The sequence below is a fragment of the Vidua chalybeata genome, chromosome 1 (assembly GCF_026979565.1).
Source record: "Vidua chalybeata isolate OUT-0048 chromosome 1, bVidCha1 merged haplotype, whole genome shotgun sequence".
Classification (NCBI taxonomy): domain Eukaryota; kingdom Metazoa; phylum Chordata; class Aves; order Passeriformes; family Viduidae; genus Vidua; species Vidua chalybeata.
The window spans coordinates 17,452,224-17,470,663 of NC_071530.1; the positions used below are offsets into that span (position 1 = coordinate 17,452,224).

At 40.9% G+C, this 18,440-nt stretch overlaps 2 protein-coding genes across 8 annotated transcripts in view; one reads left to right on the forward strand and one right to left on the reverse strand.

Moving 5' to 3' along the window:
• Positions 1–12,073, forward strand: part of ARHGAP21 (Rho GTPase activating protein 21) — a 114,491-nt gene extending 102,418 nt beyond the window's left edge. For 3 of the 4 annotated variants that reach the window (XM_053942898.1, XM_053942917.1, XM_053942908.1), the window contains 10 exons: positions 899–1,029; positions 1,110–1,265; positions 1,373–1,451; positions 1,910–1,983; positions 2,069–2,158; positions 4,082–4,207; positions 4,394–4,435; positions 4,762–4,867; positions 6,625–6,656; positions 8,187–10,766. In XM_053942898.1, coding sequence (XP_053798873.1) covers positions 899–1,029; positions 1,110–1,265; positions 1,373–1,451; positions 1,910–1,983; positions 2,069–2,158; positions 4,082–4,207; positions 4,394–4,435; positions 4,762–4,867; positions 6,625–6,656; positions 8,187–9,920 — 2,570 coding nt within the window. In that variant the 3' untranslated portion in view covers positions 9,921–10,766. Of the gene's footprint in view, positions 1–898; positions 1,030–1,109; positions 1,266–1,372; positions 1,452–1,909; positions 1,984–2,068; positions 2,159–4,081; positions 4,208–4,393; positions 4,436–4,761; positions 4,868–6,624; positions 6,657–8,186; positions 10,767–11,977 lie in introns of those variants that run through there. The other variant, XM_053942927.1, reaches the window with a different exon arrangement.
• A 3,452-nt stretch (positions 12,074–15,525) lies between these two features.
• The window catches only part of KIAA1217 (KIAA1217 ortholog), a 178,075-nt gene continuing 175,160 nt past the window's right edge, over positions 15,526–18,440 (reverse strand). For all 4 annotated transcript variants that reach the window (XM_053945692.1, XM_053945687.1, XM_053945677.1 and 1 more), the window contains 2 exons: positions 17,880–18,002; positions 15,526–17,142 (listed from right to left, as the gene is read on the reverse strand). In XM_053945692.1, coding sequence (XP_053801667.1) covers positions 16,648–17,142; positions 17,880–18,002 — 618 coding nt within the window. In that variant the 3' untranslated portion in view covers positions 15,526–16,647. The remainder of the gene's footprint in view (positions 17,143–17,879; positions 18,003–18,440) is intronic.

The window sequence follows — 18,440 nt, forward strand, 5'->3', positions numbered from 1 at the left end:
GTGTAAACATATAGTGCTTCACATCAGACTCTTGTTTAAAAAATGTTGTGTACAAATTCAGGCAACTGGATAAGCAACCACTTTTGATCAACCACTTTGGAGTGATTCAGTCTTGAATTTAAGCTATCAGTGAATTCTGGTTTTTGTTTCCAAAAAATGTCCCTTTGCTTCTGCAGTGCTACCCATATAACTAAATTGCACATGTTGGGTAAATCTCAAAACTACTGAAAGAATATCTCCAGAAATAAGAAAGAAGTACTTATTGTGTTAGATGACTTGCGGTGCAAGATAAATGGAAATTGCAATTTGTTACAAGAATTCTATAGGAGAGGTAAAGAGAGAAACTGAACTTTTCATCTGATTTTTTGATAGGGAATATTTTAAGTGAGTAATGTTTGGAATTACTTAGGAGTGACTAAAATCTGATAATTTCTGAAAGAGTGAGTACATCTGCACAAGTGTGAACATGGCTATAGTGTCTGATGGGTATTTCATGCAGCATTTTGATTCCATGGAGACTGCTAAATGTGCTACTAAATGTAGATTTACATTTTTTAAAATTGTAGTAGTTTATATAAATTTCAAGTTTAAATTTAGTAGTTTAGCTACTTTTAGTCTCAGAATGATGAAATGCCACAGTACCATCCAGCTTCTTGCTTTTCTAAGTCTGGGGTGTGCGTATGTTCAGATTTATCTTTTGAACCACAGAAGAGTAACAGAAGTTGTTGCATAAAGCCATGTAAAGGCTTGTGGCATAAAGGCTGGTAAAAGCTAAAAAACACAGCAGGTGTTACTTGCTCTTTGCAAATCTGTTACCTGTATTTACAGTCAGTTTTGTAGCATTAATGTTCTTATTTTTCTTATTTTATTTTTTTTCCACTCTCCTAACAACAAAAAGATGAGACAAGCCCACCAAAAGACAAAGGGACATGGAGAAGCATTATGAGGAAGACATTTGAAAAGAAGCCCTCTGCTGTTGGAACATTTGGTGTTAGACTAGATGACTGCCCTCCAGCTCATACCAACAAAGTATGGAAGTAGTTTTTCTTTCATTGTGGATTTAAGATACTTTTTTAGTCAATTACTTACTATACAACTCTTTTTTTCAGTATATTCCACTGATTGTTGATATATGCTGCAAACTGGTTGAAGAAAGAGGTCTTGAGTACACAGGTATTTACAGAGTGCCTGGAAATAATGCTGCCATCTCAAGTATGCAAGAAGAGCTCAACAAAGGAATGACTGATATTGATGTTCATGATGATGTAAGTCTTTAATCACACTATTTTCGTATTAAAATCTCCAAAACTTTTGGTTGTGTTATGATCATAGAAATATAAAGCATGTCTGACCTTTTCTTTTAAACACGTAGAAATGGCGTGACCTGAACGTGATCAGCAGTCTGCTGAAATCCTTCTTCCGAAAGCTCCCAGAACCCCTCTTCACCAATGGTAAGTTGTTTTCATTGCAGTTTTGTCATAAGGAGTTGCAATTGAACAGTTGTCTTACAACATTCAGATGATTTGAGAGAAAATTCAGGGAAATCATCCCCACTCTGCATTAAATGTTGTCTTTCTTAAAGAGTAGGGAGTCATGGTAATCATCTTAGGAATGAGAGGTGTCAATATAATTTCTGTGATGTGAAGGGATGATGAATATGCAACCAAAAGAGAAAAATTTTTAATTCCACTGTTGAAATATTCAGTGAAAGCTGTTTTGGTTTTTTTTTTTCCCATACTGTCATACAAAACATACACTTACGGTATAATGGGCTAATTTATGAATTCCAGAGGTAGTTCTTTTATGTATGTTACTAGTGTTCAAGGGGGAGTGGGGCTGGCAGATGAGGATTTATATGCATGCATCTATAGATCTAAAAACTCATGTATAATTTCTACTTTTTTAACAGACAAATATGCAGATTTTATAGATGCCAATAGAAAAGAAGATCCTGTTGAGCGTCTGAAAACACTGAAGAGACTGGTAAACTAAAATCAGTTGTGTTGTAGGTGCACTACAAAATTAGTATTAAATGTTCGATGTTCTGAATAGTGATTGTTTGTTTCAGATTCATGATCTACCTGAACACCATTATGAGACCCTCAAGTTCCTTTCTGCACACCTGAAGACAGTAGCAGAGAACTCAGAAAAGAACAAGGTATTAGAAAGAAATATATAATGCATTCTGGTTTGTCTCATTAAGGTTTTTTTTTAATGCAGGATCATTTCTAATTAAGGTGGTAATTTATTGTTGTAGATGAAATTAGGGAGTGTTGCTATGTGGAGAAAATTTTTGTAATAGACTAAGTATTCCTGCAAAATATACACGTTTAGTGTGAATTAAGTTTATTCAGACTGGTAGTCAGTCTTTTGGGAAGGACTCCTTGCATCCTACGTTTATGTCAAGTCTGTAAATTTCCTGTAATCTCATCTAGATACCAGTAAGACTGTGCCTGGGCAGGGCACAGGTGAATAAACCTGCTGGCAGAGTTTTTCATATCAGCTTTCTTTGAAGCCTGGCTTCTGGATGCTTGAGAGATTTTTAAGAATAGGACTTGCTGTAGTTACTTGAGTGATTACCCTATAGATGCTGTTTGGCTGGTTTTAAGAAGGAAAATTCATAATATAAATGGTGGTAGTTCATCACTACTAGATCTTTTTCCACCACTAAGTATAACTTCTTGTAATTTCCATAGGGTGGGAAAGAGGTGGTTTGTGTTAAGTGCTCCTGTGCATGCTATAGTCCTTCAGTAAATGCTAATAATAGTGTCCCATTTTTCAGCTCTCAGGGAGGGGTAGCTGAGTGCAAAGCTGTCCATAGTATGGATGTGCTTATGGATGTTTACCTCAGGGCAGGTAACGTGGTGGCTTGGCTACCAATGTGCAGGGTACAGGAAAATTTTTGAAATAATTGATGGTATATAGAAAAGCCTGTGGCCAAATCATTTAAATTATCTTAAATAATTTAAAAATCAGTTGGGGTGAATATGGTAGGTTATGCAAATAATACCTTCCAGTTAAATATGAAAGAAAAGTATTTCTGTGTTCATTAAAAAAAATCAACAAATTATAAACTTTAGCAAAATTACAGATGATATAAGGAAATTATAGTAAATGTCATTTTTGAGTGCAGTGCTTAAAGGAAGCTTTTCCATCATTTTAGGGTTTTGATGGGCTGTATAAATGTTGCTAAATACTGTTAATATTGTTGAATGTACAAGGCTAGATGAATGAGGTGGTGTTACAGTTGTGTGACTTGTCAAAACAAAGAGTTCAAGAGAGCATTAAGGGCTTGTGTCATGTTTGCAACTTACTTCTGATAAGCACAAAGTCTTTTCTTCCTGTGTATTACTGGTCTATTCTATACCAGAACAGTAAACCCTTAAGTTAAAGAAGCAAAAATAGAAGGTAAGTTCTGCTGCTGCTTCTTGAAATTATTTGTCACAGATGTAACATTCGTCATATACTTAATTCACTTCTAAAGTAGTGACCTGATCACACAGTGCCGAGCCTGTCTCACAAATAGATCTCTTGGGTCCTTGATGTTTGTTCTGCCACCTCCTCTGAAGCTGGTGCAAATTGAATGAGGTCTTTGTCAGTAGATATAATACAGTATTTCATTACCAGCTTAATTTTTTGTGTGTCATATAAATGTTTGCAGGAAAAAAACCAGGGAGCTATCAATGCCTTTTTAGAAAACAAAAAATTCTGAAAACATCAATGTTTCCAAGCATCAGTGTTTCTTTAAGGAAAGAAGAAAAGATCCCCCTGAAAGTGTAAAAAATATGTCTGGGTTCTTGAGTTTTCTGTGCTTGTGGAGCCATTTGCTTGCAGTAGGTTAAGGAAGGCTGGAATTCTGAATTGCAGAAACGTTGGGTATATTTATTGCAGCTGCATTTAGGAGAGTTTTGGTGTAGTGTAGTATCCTACCTGAGTCAGTAATGTATTTTTAAAAAACTCTTTCATGTCCATATTTTAAATGGTTCTCGTATATATTAATAGTGTTATATTAATGTACTTAGCCCATATTACTGTATTTTCTCATTATAAATGTATGATGTGGAAATATTTCATTTCTTAGATGGAACCAAGAAACCTGGCAATAGTATTTGGTCCAACACTTGTGAGGACATCTGATGATAACATGACACACATGGTTACCCACATGCCAGACCAATATAAAATTGTAGAAACACTCATCCAAAAAGTAAGTGGATGCATTTCATTATTGAAAAAATAAGATCGTACACAGATCAACCAGCTTTTTTCTCACTGGGCCAGTTTGGTATTTATCCATCAAACTCTCACTTTCAGTAAAATCTATGTTTGATTGTGCCACATTTGGGTTTTGGATTTCCTGTGGGGTTTTCACCTTTTTTATTTTAACTTTTAGCATGACTGGTTTTTCACAGAAGATGATGCTGAAGAACCTCTTGTAAGTATTATGGCATAAATACTTGTGTTCTAACTGCCTTAGTTTAGAATCTGCTTCTGCTGCCTCTAGAGCACCTGTATAGTTTTTACTATGTCACTGTATGGTTTGCTCTTCAGAAGCACCTTTTTAACTTTCCATTCCTTTCAGTAATGAATTCTATTTTTTTTTAAAAAGCAAGCCATGCATTTGTTTTAAAAGCATAAAGGAAAATAGGACATGCTTTCCTCGTGTTCTTCAGGTGAATAATGCAGTTTTCTAAATGCTGTTGAATCGTAATGAACTATTTGTGAAACGATGATGAAGAGATCTTTGTTTATTAACTGTAGACAGCAGTTCAGGAGGAAAACACTGTAGAATCTCAGCCAGTGCCAAACATAGATCATTTACTCACCAACATTGGAAGAACGGGAGTATCTCCTGGAGACGTATCAGGTAACTCTTGCCTGGACAGTGTTAATCCATAGGCTAGAATAACCTACTCTGTTAACTCAGTGTAACTCTCTCTTCCTATTTTCTTTTACTAAGAATACGTTTTCCTCTTTTCCAAAAGATCATTTAACATTTCTTAAAGACTTGAATTGTTGATAATCATGCATGATATAATTTGGAAGACTTTTTTTGTCTAACAGGAACTTAATCATGAAAAGATGAGGCTTGCACATAGTATTTTATTTATTCACAGTAACCCATACAATCATCATCGTGAGGTCAAGCAGCTACGCTGCTATAAAGTGGTTTGTTGTGATGGCAGAAAGACTGATCTTCAGTGGTGTTCTAATATTGCTCCTTCCCAATGTTAGGAATGCAAAACATTGAGTTATGTTTTCTTGTCAATTGATGGACACTTTAGTATGTTGCAGTATGTTTATACTAAAGCTGGTTTCCTTCTGTTTATAAATGCCATCCTCTTTTGTGGCTAAGGATAAGCATTACAGGCTCTTTTTTGGTGACTTTTTCCCCTCCTCCCTTCACTCTACTATTGCACTAACCTAGCATGTTGTATCCCACGAATGTTATCCCTTCGTCTCTAGCTTTTGTTTCAGTTTTCAAAGGGTTGTTCAGCACTTACTGAAACAGTCACTTTGTACTGATGTTGTAACAGGCGAAGTGGGAGGAGTCTATCACACGGTGATGTCATTAGTGGATTCTGTGATGTCACTGATGGACAGCTGGAACTGTAGGAAGAAGGAGGACTGTTGCCCACACTGTAGCTGCCTTGTCTGCAGAAACCCCCGTTTCTTGTAAATGGAAAAACCCCCAAGTTGATCTGTGCTGTAAATTTTCTTTTAAGAGTATTTTAAACAGATCAATGCTACTTTTTAAAAGTTTTTCTGCTGTTTCTTGTTATCTCTGAAGCAGACCCTGAGGAGAAATAGCATGGTATGGTCTACCAGTCTTTCTAGTCATAAAGCATTAGCCATGTGTCAAAAAGGGGTGTGGCAGGGGGCTCAGCTCTTTCTTCCCAGGGAGAAAGTCCCAAGTTCATGTTTTTTAGTCATCTTGCTAGCCCCTTCCTACCCCCTTTATAATTGTATAATCTTGGGTTTTGCGAGACAGTGAAACTATGGTGTCCATTTTTCATTTCATAAAAGCGCTTGTTGTGGAAAAGTACAAAACTGGTAGCTGCTGACATCTAGACAATTTAAAAATAAATTTTTACCTGCATGTAGTAAGAGGCGGAGAGAGATGTATAATTGGGGATTTACATAGAAAATATGACTTAATTCCTTTAAAACCTCACAAAAAGAGTATGACTACAAGAACCATGATTTGTACCTAGGGAGCCAACTGTACAAAGACATACAATTTTGCTTTGTGTATCCTGAATCTCAGGAGAGTACACAGTGCCATCCTGAAAAGGTCTCTCAGCTGCGGTTTTGCAGGGGCTGTATACTTAAATCATTGAATAAACATTAGTATTTCTGTTTTTTATTTTGAAGAACAGGGCTCCTTTGCCATTCCTATCATTGAGCTGGTTCTGCCTACAATTCACAGCATCCTTTCATGGCGGTGGCTTTCTGTGGTGCAGCTTGCATCTTTGTGAGCTCTGACTATTCACTCTGTTCTGGTTTTAATTTGCTTCACATCTTGTTCTGTGCTTGTCTTTTTCATAAGTCCAGCATTGTCTGTAGCAACAATTAAAAAGTTGCACAGAACTGAGCAGAATTTTTTTTTTAATTTTTCCACAGATTCAGCTACTAGTGACTCAGCAAAATCTAAGGTAAATAATTTTCTGATATCATATAGTTACAAGCTTCTGAAATCTGTTAGATGCTTCCTTTATTAAATCACTGATATGCAGCTTTACTATAGAGCTTATGTAGGATTTCTTGAGTAAGTGGTAGTACTGTTTTCTCATAACCTATTTTTGAAGTGTTACAATGGAAAAGGGCTTGTGTGCAGTTAGCTGCATCTACCAAAGCAGTCAGCTGCACACAGCAACAGCTTTGTTCCCAGCTCTCACAATTGTGGGCGCTTACCTCCTTTTTGTGTCTCATTTAGTAGAGGTAAATGTATATATAGTATGATCCCTGTTGTTGGCATAGTACTAACTCACAGAGAGTATTTATGTTTCTCTATTTCACTGAGAAAAGTATACTTAGAATTCAGCCTGTTCTTCAGGAGGTAACAGCTCCTCCTTAGAAGAAGACAAAGGCTGTGGTTAAAGGTTGCTCTGCAGAATCTCCCTCAGAAGTATTGCTGTGCTTGGGAGGAAGGCCTCACGAAGCAGGGGAACAAGACTGCAATGCAGTTGTTTGTTCAGTGGCAAAGCCTTCATGTGACACATGTGGTTTGTCCCTCGTGTGGACAAACCTTTGTCTCCTGGGCTGTTGTTGAGTAGTTCTGACACTGGGTGTCTACAGCATAGGCTCACAGGGCAGCACACAGCAGATCTCAGTGAGGTCATGGCACAGCCCTGTGCTGGCCTGCATTCCAGGTGTGGCACTGATGCCCTCTTGGAGCTGGGAACAGGACTCAGAGCATCCTTGTGGTTCATTGTGGAGATGCCAACACAGCTGCTCTGTGAGGATGTTTGGTGGCTCAGCTGTTTCCTCAAAATAGCCCAGTTTCCAGGACACCATGTCACACACTGCCTGTAGCAGTGAGGCTCTAAGTAGGAAAGGTGCATAGCTTTGAAGGGGCCAGATGGTAATGTTAGAGTACTGAAAATAGTTTTTAATTCATAAAATGGAATCATTTGGCTTGTACTTTTATTGTTTCTGTGCCATTTTAAAAGTAAATTCCTCTAAAATAAGGAAGTTTATTTTTTAATTTTCTACACTTTTAACTAACTCATAACTAGTTATGAGTAACATTCATTTTATTGGCAGTAATTAATTGGTGCCATTTACAAACTCAGTCTGAAAGGTGAAAGATGAACTGAAAAATGGAGCAATTAGCTTTTTTGAATAGGTAAGACCTTGAAAGGAGGGATTGTGAAGTATCTGTGAAGCAGTTGCAAACCAGTCTTGAGAAGGTTTCCTTACTGTAATGGGGTCTGCTTTATTAGTCAATCAAAAACTAAATAGTGGTATACACAAACCAGTCTTGGTTAAGTTTAAGGGACTCAGATAAAAAGTGGAATGCTCAGGAAGGAAATTGACTTAGTGGGCAATGTCATTTCAACTACAGAAGGAGCATATAAATGTTTCCTGAATGAAGATGCACTTCCTACTGTGAAGCTTAGGATGTGTTTTTAAAGTGTTTCAGGCTTTTTGACTTTAATTTTGCCCTCTCCCTTTTTTAACAGGGTTCTTGGGGTTCTGGAAAAGATCAGTATAGCAAGGAACTGCTTGTGTCCTCCATTTTTGCAGCAGCTAGTCGCAAGCGGAAAAAAACTAAAGAGAAACCACAACCAAGTAGCTCAGAGGATGAGTTGGATAATGTGTTTTTCAAGAAGGAGCTTGCAGAACAATCTCGTGGTGACACAGCAAAAGAGAACACAGTTAAAGGGGAATATGAAAGAGAGAGAGAGATAGGGAGAAAACAAAGGATGTTTGTCCTGAAGGAAAAAGAGAACAGCAGTAAAAAAGATATGAATGTTGTAAAGGATGAAAAGAAGTCATTAAAGAAAGAAAATATCCTGACAGAGGAACCTTCACTGCCTTACGATGAAAAATGTTCAAAATCATCAAATATCAACTGTCTGCAAAGCATGCAGAAGAATAACCCAAAAATGCCTATTTCACAATCTTCTTCCCAGGTTGAGGAGACAGTGTCTGACTCTGGCACTATACTAAGCACTTCCTCCCAGGTTTCCCAGCACAGATACTCGTGCAAAAAAGTAGCCAGCCCTGAAATTAAACACAGTGAGTTTTTAGCAGCTGATGTCAGCTCCATCACCTCAGATTACTCAACTACTTCATCTACTATGTATCTGACTGGTTTAGATGCCAGTATGCTGAGCCCTGAGGTGCAGTCAGTGACAGAAAGCAAGGGAGAAGATGCAGATGATGAAAGAAGTGAATTGATCAGCGAAGGGCGTCCTATGGAGACGGACAGTGAAAGTGACTTCCCTGTCTTTGCCACCAGTGCTGCTGCTGAAAGGCTGTCCAAAGGGAAAGTTCCAGAAGTGGTAAAGACCAGTCGGAGGAACTCTGAAGAAAGTGAAGTAAGTTGTACTGAGGGAAGTTCCACGCCAAAGTTAGAGAGTCGCAGACTTTTTAGCTCGCACAAACTTATTGAATGTGATACACTCTCCAGGAGAAAGTCTGCACGGCACAAAACGGACAGTGAGGGGTCAGGGGATGCGAAGAGTGAGAAGGATTTGCCTACTGTGACCAAAATGTTTGACATTATGAAAAAAGGAAGATCCACAAGCAGTTTAGCTACATCGGCCAAAAGTGAGGCTGACAAACAAGAACCTACGTGGAGACTTAAGATTACAGACAGGTTAAAGTTGCGACTCAAGTCATCTGCTGATGATATGTTTGGAGTTGGGAATCAAAAAGCTAACTCCGCAGAGACTGCAAAGAGAAAGAATATCAGGCGAAGGCACACACTTGGAGGGCAGAGGGATTTTGCTGAAATAAGTGTCCTGAATGCTTGGAAAGCTCAAGAACCAAGTCAAAATAGAGAGAGAGAATCTGAGCTTTCAGCTGTGACTCGGTTGAAGCCAAAATGTCCAGCCCAAGACCTCTCGATCTCGGACTGGCTTGCACGAGAACGTTTACGCACTAGCACAACTGACCTTAATACGGGTGAAACTGGAAAGCCCAGACTTGAGAACACTAACTTAGCAGAGGTATCAAAGGTAGAACTGCCCTCATCTGCAGAGATGCAGGCAGATGAAGGCAGCTCTTCCAGCAGCTTGACTTTAATTAATAGAACACCACCTTTGGGACCATTTCAGCCACCAGACCAGGTAAATGGTGAAAATTACCAAAACATGAACAAAAACAACTTCAGCCCAGCAGTTGATGCCCATCCTCATAAACTGTCTGGGACCCAAGTGGTTAGATCTCGATTTTACCAGTATCTTTGAAATGGGAAGATATGTCCACTGCAGCAATTCATTAACTTACCCTCACACTTCCCAGTAACTCTGCGTGTGTGTGTGTGTGTGCGTGTGTGTGTGTACATATATAAATATTTTTTTCCTGTACTGTTGTTGTTATGCAGCCTTCATTTGGGCTGGTTTCATCAATGTGCTCTGTGGAACGTCTTCACAGTGCATTACCACAGCCAGAAGAACACTAAAGTTAAAGTATATATATATATTTTAAGAAAAAGTATATTTGATGGCTGCATACAAATGTTGAACAAAGCATCTGATGCAACATGCTGTGTAGTGTATACATGGTTTTCTGACTGAGAGTTGGCCTGGCATTAGTATGCAGGAAAATTGTTCTTTTGGTTTAGTCACTAACAAGTGCCTCATTATAAATTCATTTGGTTTGTTAGGGTGCCATATTGCTAAATTAGAGAAACTTATTACAAACAAATAAATGCATTTTACTGTTAATGACTTTCATTACATTTTACAAATGTTAACACAGGTGGCTACAGAGCTTCCATTCCTTAGGCATTCCAGTAAATATTGGAGTTTTATATTTCCAATTTTAATACAGATTTTGAGTTTTATGTGACTTGAATTTCTAATCTTTCTGTAAAATAAGTAACTTAACTGTACATATTACATGTGTATCTTTTCTTCAGATACCAGATTTGATATAAATGTTGTAACATAGGCGTGTAGATAGTGGATACTGGATGGAACTGGTTTCTTTTATCGAGAATATAATTCTGCATGAAGACCTAATGAATCCAAACCTGTATCATGCCTGTGTGCATACCCACTTAAACACTGGAAATAAAATTGTTTTGGTGACTCTTTGTGTGATTCAAATTCTTTCTGATGAACGGTTCCGAAGTGTCACGTTTATAAGTTGCAGTCAGCAACTGCTCTTGGGATCACCAAACCTGCAGTTCCTCCTGGATGAAGGAGGAACCTCTCATTAATCTTTTGTTTGTGGGGCCACATTGTGCAGGTCAGCAGGTGAGAGAGATGCAGCTGGTTAAATATTTTCATCTTTATACATAATTTGATTCTAAATTATGTAGCAAGTGGGTTTATGTTTAATGTGCAGGTTTTGTTAAGTCAGAATGAACATCAATATCTGTCAGTCAGGACAATACTGTAATTTGGGTCTTGGACTTCTTATAATTTTAACCAAAATGTTTTTCTACCCTAAAAACTCATCTGTGTATGAACTCTGTCAGTTTTTTTGTTTTTTTTTTTTTTTTTTTAATTGTATGCTCTTCCACACCTACTTGAAAACAAAGCAGCTTTTCATCACTTTGGGTGTTCCTGTGTCACTGTTTCTTGCTTGGCAGAGGATTAAACCTCTATCAATGTGTCCATTTACTGTGAGGAGAAGGAATTGTGGTACTGGGATGTGTTGGCTGATGTGCTTTTAGGCAAACCTCATTTCTTTCCCGCGTGACTGTTACAGTCCTGTGCTTTGATCTGTTGTGGTTTTGATCCTTCTGAGAAATTATAAAAATTGGCTGTGAAGAAAAGTCCCAGATAGAGCAGCTGACCTCTATGGAAGTTCTCAACACATAATTGGGTGCATCTAATATCAGGTTACATAAAAATGAGCCATGTGGTTGTGGTCTCCATGCAAACTTAAAATGGCTTTTCCTCCCAGAGCAGACAGGAGGTGGGTGCATTAGCAGTGTTTGGGTGTGTGGTGTTGGGAAGAACAAGTGTGTTTTGTGAAGGGCAGAGGTTTTTGTTTCATTCCTAACAGTAAAGTGTACTCGAACATCTTACTGGGCTTTCAGAACACATCACAGTGCTGTGATGCCTCTAATGCTGTTCATCAGCAAGTACCTATTGTCTTTTTCTGGAGCTGTATTTTGTCCCATCAGTAGTCTCAGAAGCTTGTCCGTGGGTGCTGAGCATCCACAGGAAGTCACAGAGGTCTCTGAGTGAAGGACCGTACTTAAGGAGGTGCACGGGGGGGGGGGGTCTGCACCTTCCTCTGCTTTGAGAGCCATTTTGATGGATTAATTTTCATTTTGTTGTGTTTACAGATAATTGATAATTTTACTCCTGAACCCTGACACATGGCTGTCAACTTCTGTCTTTGAGAACATAGAACTGTAAATGTATTAAATGAAGAAGAACACAAGATCATCTGAAAAACTACGAACTTAAAAGACAAACATGCAAAACATGACTTGTATTGACTGACAGTGCTGCAGTTACAAATTTATTTAGCCTCATCAGCCTCCATGGTATTCTCTGCTGCTGCACTGGTAGCATGGAACATGTAGGGGAAACCCATGATTTGGGGGGAGAGATGCAGGGAGCATCTACCAGGGGCATCAGGGAGAGGAAGCTACTGAGCTCCCCCTGAAGAAAGCAGTGAGTGACTGCATATCTGAGTCTGGAAAAATGCTGTTTTTTCTCCTTGAAGATGCCAAGATTTGGGTCACCTTAAATTTCAGCCAGTGTGGCAGCTAAGAAAATAGACATTTTTAGGAGTCATTGTTATGCCCTGATCTTAACAGCAGCTACTTCAGACCCTTATCTATAGTACTTTTTTTATTGTGTTGGGGATTTTTTTTTTCTTTTTCCCCCTCCTGTGGAAGAGAAGGGTGACCGTTTGACTCCAGAAGGGAAGTGCATGCATATAGTAGACTGTCCTGAGGTGGATACTGTTAGTGTTCCTCTGGAAGCTGGATTCAGTGGGATGGGGACCTGCACAGGCTTGCAGAGCAGGTGAGGTGGGCAGGCATCCCTGAGCCCTCCCCCCCAGCTCAGGGCAGATTGTAGCCAGGGCAGATTGCTCTGGGCTGGGGCTATGGCTGGCTTTTAAATATTTCCACAGTTGAAAACTCCACAACTTCCCTGGGCAAGTTGTGCCAGTGTTTGGTCATGGAGCAAAAAGGGATGTTTATTTTTAAACAGAATTTCTAAACGTTGCTATTTGTGTCCATTTTTTGTTTCTGTGTTTCATTAGAAGGATTCAGACAGGCTTCAGACAGTACTTCTGGTCTGAGGACTGTTTGCAGCTGTGAAGCTGCAAGTTGTTAGGGATAGGATAAGCTGAGATCTGATGGAGAAATAATAAAATGTGTTGGTAGCAATGGTAATGTTTGGATTTTTTAAGTGATTCCTAACAGCAATTCCTGCTTCAGTGGTGATCATTGGTTTAGTCTGGACTGCATTTCTGGAGTGTGGTAGCTGGAAGGTGCTGTGTGACTGCTTTTTAAGATTTTAGAGGGCTTGTTACGATCCCCATTAGTATGGCTCACAGCACTGTTGATGTGGAATTAAGACATGGCCACAGTCCAGACAGTTTCATACCTTCTTCTGTGCTGCTGCAGAGCTGAAGGAAAATTCTTTGCTGAGCTGCAAATTAACGGCCTCTCGGTGTCTGTGCAGCCTCTGAGAGCCTCTCCACTTTGTTCAGGCAGGATGAAAGAGTTTGAAATGGCCTTATTTACTACAAAAAGCTGTGGTTTTTTTCCCAAAGCCAGGTCATAACACCATTCACATTTAGATAGTAATTAACCAATTAATTGTGACAGCCTTTGGAAAGGAGTGTAGCCTGAAGGGGGAATGGCTTAAAGCTGGGCTGCAGTACACCCTGAAGTGGTTCATGTACCTGTGGCTCTCAATCATGAGACTGTAAAAAATCTGCCTTAACCATCTGCTGTCAAATCCATGAGTTTTTTAAGCCTGCAGGAAGGGCTGCTTTCGATGGAGATCCGATGGGTTTTGGCTCTGTACACTTCATATGTCTGGCACATCCCTCCCTTTCCCTGCTATATGCACCCTCCTTGGCTCCACCTTCCCAGCTCTGTGTCCTGCCCAGCACCGGGCCTCTGTGCTCTGTCACTTTGTGCGGTTTTGCTGCAGTCCCTCCCTGTAGGAGGAACGGGCTGACACAGAGATGATGCTTACCCTGCTATGAAGTCCTTGGCTGGCTCTGATTGTGAGCTCCTTCAGTGAGCAGCTGCTTCACTGCTGGATTTCAGAGCAGTTTGCAGAGGTACCTGTCCCACGGCTTGAGACAAACTTCAGTGACAGCAACCTCTACCAAAACTGCTCTTCATAACCAGGTTGCAGTGGGAAGCCTGTCTTTTTCACTGGTGTCCAGGTCTGATTTCTTCTGTGTCCAAGGAATTTATTTACAAACTTGATGGTTTTGCTGAGTGACAGCCTGTGTACAGCTCTTCCCTGCCTGTGTTTGTGAAAGCCTGGTAGCTTCATTGCTGGACAAGCAGGATGGAGAAGGAATAAACTGCCTGGCTTGTGACACTGGCAGTTGCTGCGTGTGCAGTGGGTTGTGAGCTGGCTGAGCCTGTTGTTGTTTCCTGGGGCTGCTCCAACACTGAGCAGGTGCACCAAAAGTGCAGGTCACAATGTAGCTGAGGCCTCGGCTGGGTGTAGGGTTCACTGCCTGATGGCAGTTTGCACATCGCCACCACAGGCAGTGAGCACAGCACTGCTTCACTGCCCGTGCACACCAGTGACTGTGCAGGGTCATTGGTTAGTTATGCATCCATTGTCTGTGTCTAAATTCAGCCAGATACAGAGAATGTGCTGCTGTAAGCCCTCACCTGCAGAGGCTCTGAGAAGCAGCTGTGGGAGCAGTGCCAGAGCCATGGGGGCCCCTGCCTGCCAGTGCCAGTGCTCATGGGGGTCACCTCACGTACCATTACAGACGATCAGTTATTAGTAGGTCACTGTTGTTCAGTGAGTGTCCGATCCTTGGGAGGTGATAGACAAACAGCTTAGGAACAAATCCGGCTACAGCCATCATTTAGCTTGAGGTTACATTTTGGCTGTGTAAAGGGGGAGCAGGGTACCCAGAGTTGGTGCTCTGTGTGTGCTGTCTGTTGCACAGGGAGCTGGTAACAAGCTACATCACTGGATCAGGCAGGTTCCCTTTGGAGCCAGAGAATCCTGTACGCCATGCATGAGCAAGCAGAGATCAGAGCAGGCACTGGAGCCACCAGTCCCTGCTGCTCTGCCCTGGCTGGAAGGGACCTGGCTCCACTCCAGAGGGTCCCTGTGGGCTCTCTGACCATGCCCCAGGCTTTGCTTTGCCTTGGGACCTCCCAGCTTGGCTCAGCCTGGCGCTGAAGCTCCTGTGCTGGGAATGGCAGCAACCTGAGTCCGCTGGAGGCAGACTGTGTGCTGTGTTCCTGAGGGATGGCTCAATGGTTACTCTCACCCTCCTGGAGGCAGACTGTGTGCTGTGTTCCTGAGGGATGGCTCAGTGGTTATTCTCACCTTCCAAGGGCACCGCCTTGGAATGATGCTTCTAGGAAACTTCCCTTTTCACAAGGGGAAATAAAACAAGGAATACCTCAAGGTGGAAGGGATGATACCTCATTCAGTCACTCAAAAGGTTTTTCACTGCTTGCTGGTTTCCTAACTTGGAGTTCCAGCAACAAGCTTTTTTCGACAGCAATTTGAAAGACCCCATTTTGAAATGACTAACTAGGTGTGGCCTTAATCTGGGGAAAATCAAGTCAGGTTTTCTCCTAATGGCTTAACACCCTCAGGCAAACAGCTGAACAGCCAATTGAGACCATCCGAAAAGTTACTAGTGACAAAATACAAGTATGTAAGCATGCAGCCCTTTATTTTTGTAAAGATCTTTGCTTATCATAGTTCTGTATATTACATTATGGTGTTATACAAATAAATTTATTTACAAAACCATTAGCTATGCAAGTTTCTTGCTCTTCTCCTATTGAACTGATATCCATCTTTTTCAACCCTTCCCCATATATATTTTTCAGCATGCATAAAAATTAACTTTGGTGTGGTAAAACTACTCTATGTGCCCAGCCACATACAGTATTTATTTATTTATTTATTTATTTATAGATATTTATAGATATGTACAAAAGTTTGCCAGTATACAGAACAGTACTGAAGTGTACATTTTAAAATCCACAATGCAATACATTAATGGGCTACCAGGTCTCAGTAAAATAAAAATGAAGGAAAAAGGGTGGATTGAGCTAAGAAAAAAAGTAACCAGCAACTATCTATATGTGTAAAACAATTTATTTTTTCCTTGTCTGTCAAATTCTTAAATATAATCTGAATGGCAGTGCAATAAGTTGAGTTGCCTCATACACACATAACACCAGTCTTGTTGTTTCTTGTGCAGAGGGTTACTGTCCAGCATACTACTTTCAAATGTACATTACAATAGTATCAAAATGTTTTGGCAAAAAGATCTCGAAAGGAACCATGACATTTGTTGACAAAAATAGAAATCTGTAACAAAGCTAAATAACACCAAAATAAAAGAAAAATATTTTAGTTTCAGTTTTACAGTTGAATATAATCACACTTTAGTATATCTCTGTTCACTTCTAGACCTCATAATGAAAAATAGCTTTATACAAAACAACTTAGTAAATTTTTAACCATACAATTCCCCATGCTCAGTACACCACTGTGCACACACAGTGAAGTTCACTCACACACCTTCACACTTTTTTTAAGAGGTGCTGCCTATAGAAAGAAAATGCTCTTTTATCATTACAACAGCAACTGTTTTCCAAAAAGCTTCACTCTAATCTAGTGTAGTAATTCAGTATTTAGCACGTGATTAGTATTAAGCCTCCAGCAATACAACAAAATGGTTACATTCCCTGGTTAAAATATTGGCTGCGGATTCTTTGAACAAAAAGCCTTGGTGACCTGGCAGGTGTGCTGTGCTTAGCCTTTAGGATGGCTCCTTGACCGTGGATGGGGCGGACTTGCTGGCATTCCCGTTCTGTGCCTTGTAGCTGTTGAAACTAGGGGTGTGGATTGTCCTGATGCTCTTCATACCTTGGCTCAGGGAAGGGGGGGAGATAGAGGAGGGGGGGGAGGTAGAGGAGGAAGGAGGGAGTGGTCGGCCGTTCTGAGTCTGCAGCGAGAACGAGAGGTGGTGACCTTTCCCTGGGTAAGTGGGGCTCTGCAACTTGGAAGAGCCATTAGAGACAGAGGGGATGAGGGAGGTAGAGTAAGTTATGCGACCTGTCGGAGGACCGAGAAGGGAGGAGGAAGGAATGGAGGTTTTAGTAGGTGGATTAAGAGGGTTAGAGCTGTCACCGCTAGAAGCAGGTGCTGAGCTGCTTTTCCCAGAAGTGGGAGAAAAGGCTGGGATCTTAGAAGCAGGTAGGGTAGGAGAAGTAGCCTTATAGTCCCCACCAGCTTTCTTAGCACTTCCATTAGCCTGCAAATAAAGATGTCAGGAGACAGTTTGTCAGAAAGCCAGTAACATGATAAACCAACAGGACCTGGGAAAACAGCCCTACAGAGAATCAGAACTAACAGTTCGAGGCCTGAGCTAAGTCCTGCAGCCATGGACTGGACCTGGTAGAAAACCCAAAGTGCCCAACGGAGAGTGCATAGAGGAAGAGCCAGGAGAGCTTTGTGAGGAGGCGCGACCTACGTGTTACAGACCAGGCACTACTTCGGCCATGCTGCGCGGTATTAACGCGAGAGGGACGTCCCGCCGCGGGTTAATGTGCACCCACTGCCACCTACACCAACGGGTTAGTGTCCAGGGCTTCCTGTAAAGACTCTGAACAGAAGCATTCCCAGTTCTCCTACAGAACCACCACATTAACCAAATGGAAAGTAAACAGGTAGTTGACATCTCAAAATTACAGCTGAATACCACAGTTTAAAAAAAAAATAAAAATAAATTAAGGAAAAAAAAGCCAAACCCAATAAACAAACAGATAACCCAAAACCCAACCAAACAAAAAAAGCAGCAGGTGTTTTATTGCAGACATGCATGCACAAGCATGGTGAAAAGATCAGTACTGTCATGCCCCCAGGATCCAGGATGTCCAGTTTGACCTCAGGCATCCGATATTTGGTATAATCTCAGTCAGTTACTGGAGTTTTTAAATAAACAAATAACATGAAATGTCCATCCAAACACCGGGTTTAGGGTAAAACTACCTGTCTGTATTGGCGTGGATCCTGCAGCTTGTGCTGTTTGCCTGATTTCTCCATGCTTCCTTGTCTAGTTTTTGAAGCCATGGGGACTGGCATCCGGCTTGTCTGGGAGGCAGCGCTGGAGCCCTGTGGAAACGAGTGGAGGGGCAGGGAGGGGAGACAAGAAGGCGTGGTCAGTGCAAGGGTGCTCGAAGAGAGGACTGCACACCATGCGCCAAAAACAAGCCACAGTACTACATGCAGGGAAAGTTCAGGAGCTTCACACCGCGGGTGTTAATTCCAGAATCAAATGGAGAAAACTGCTCAGCTACTGATCAGCCTGTATTTCATGTCAGTGACACTTGTCATTTCACACAGCAGATTATTCGACCCAGCTCCCCTGCATTTGCCCATCACCAATCAGCAGCAAAGATTTTTAAAAACCCCAAAAACCAATGGTCTATTAGCTGTTAGACACCTCATGGGGAGCCCAAACAAGCCACCTGAAAGGAAGCAAACAAATCACAAGACCCTCTTGTTTAATGGTGATTATTGCAGATTTTAGAAAGCAGCTGGAGGTTTGAT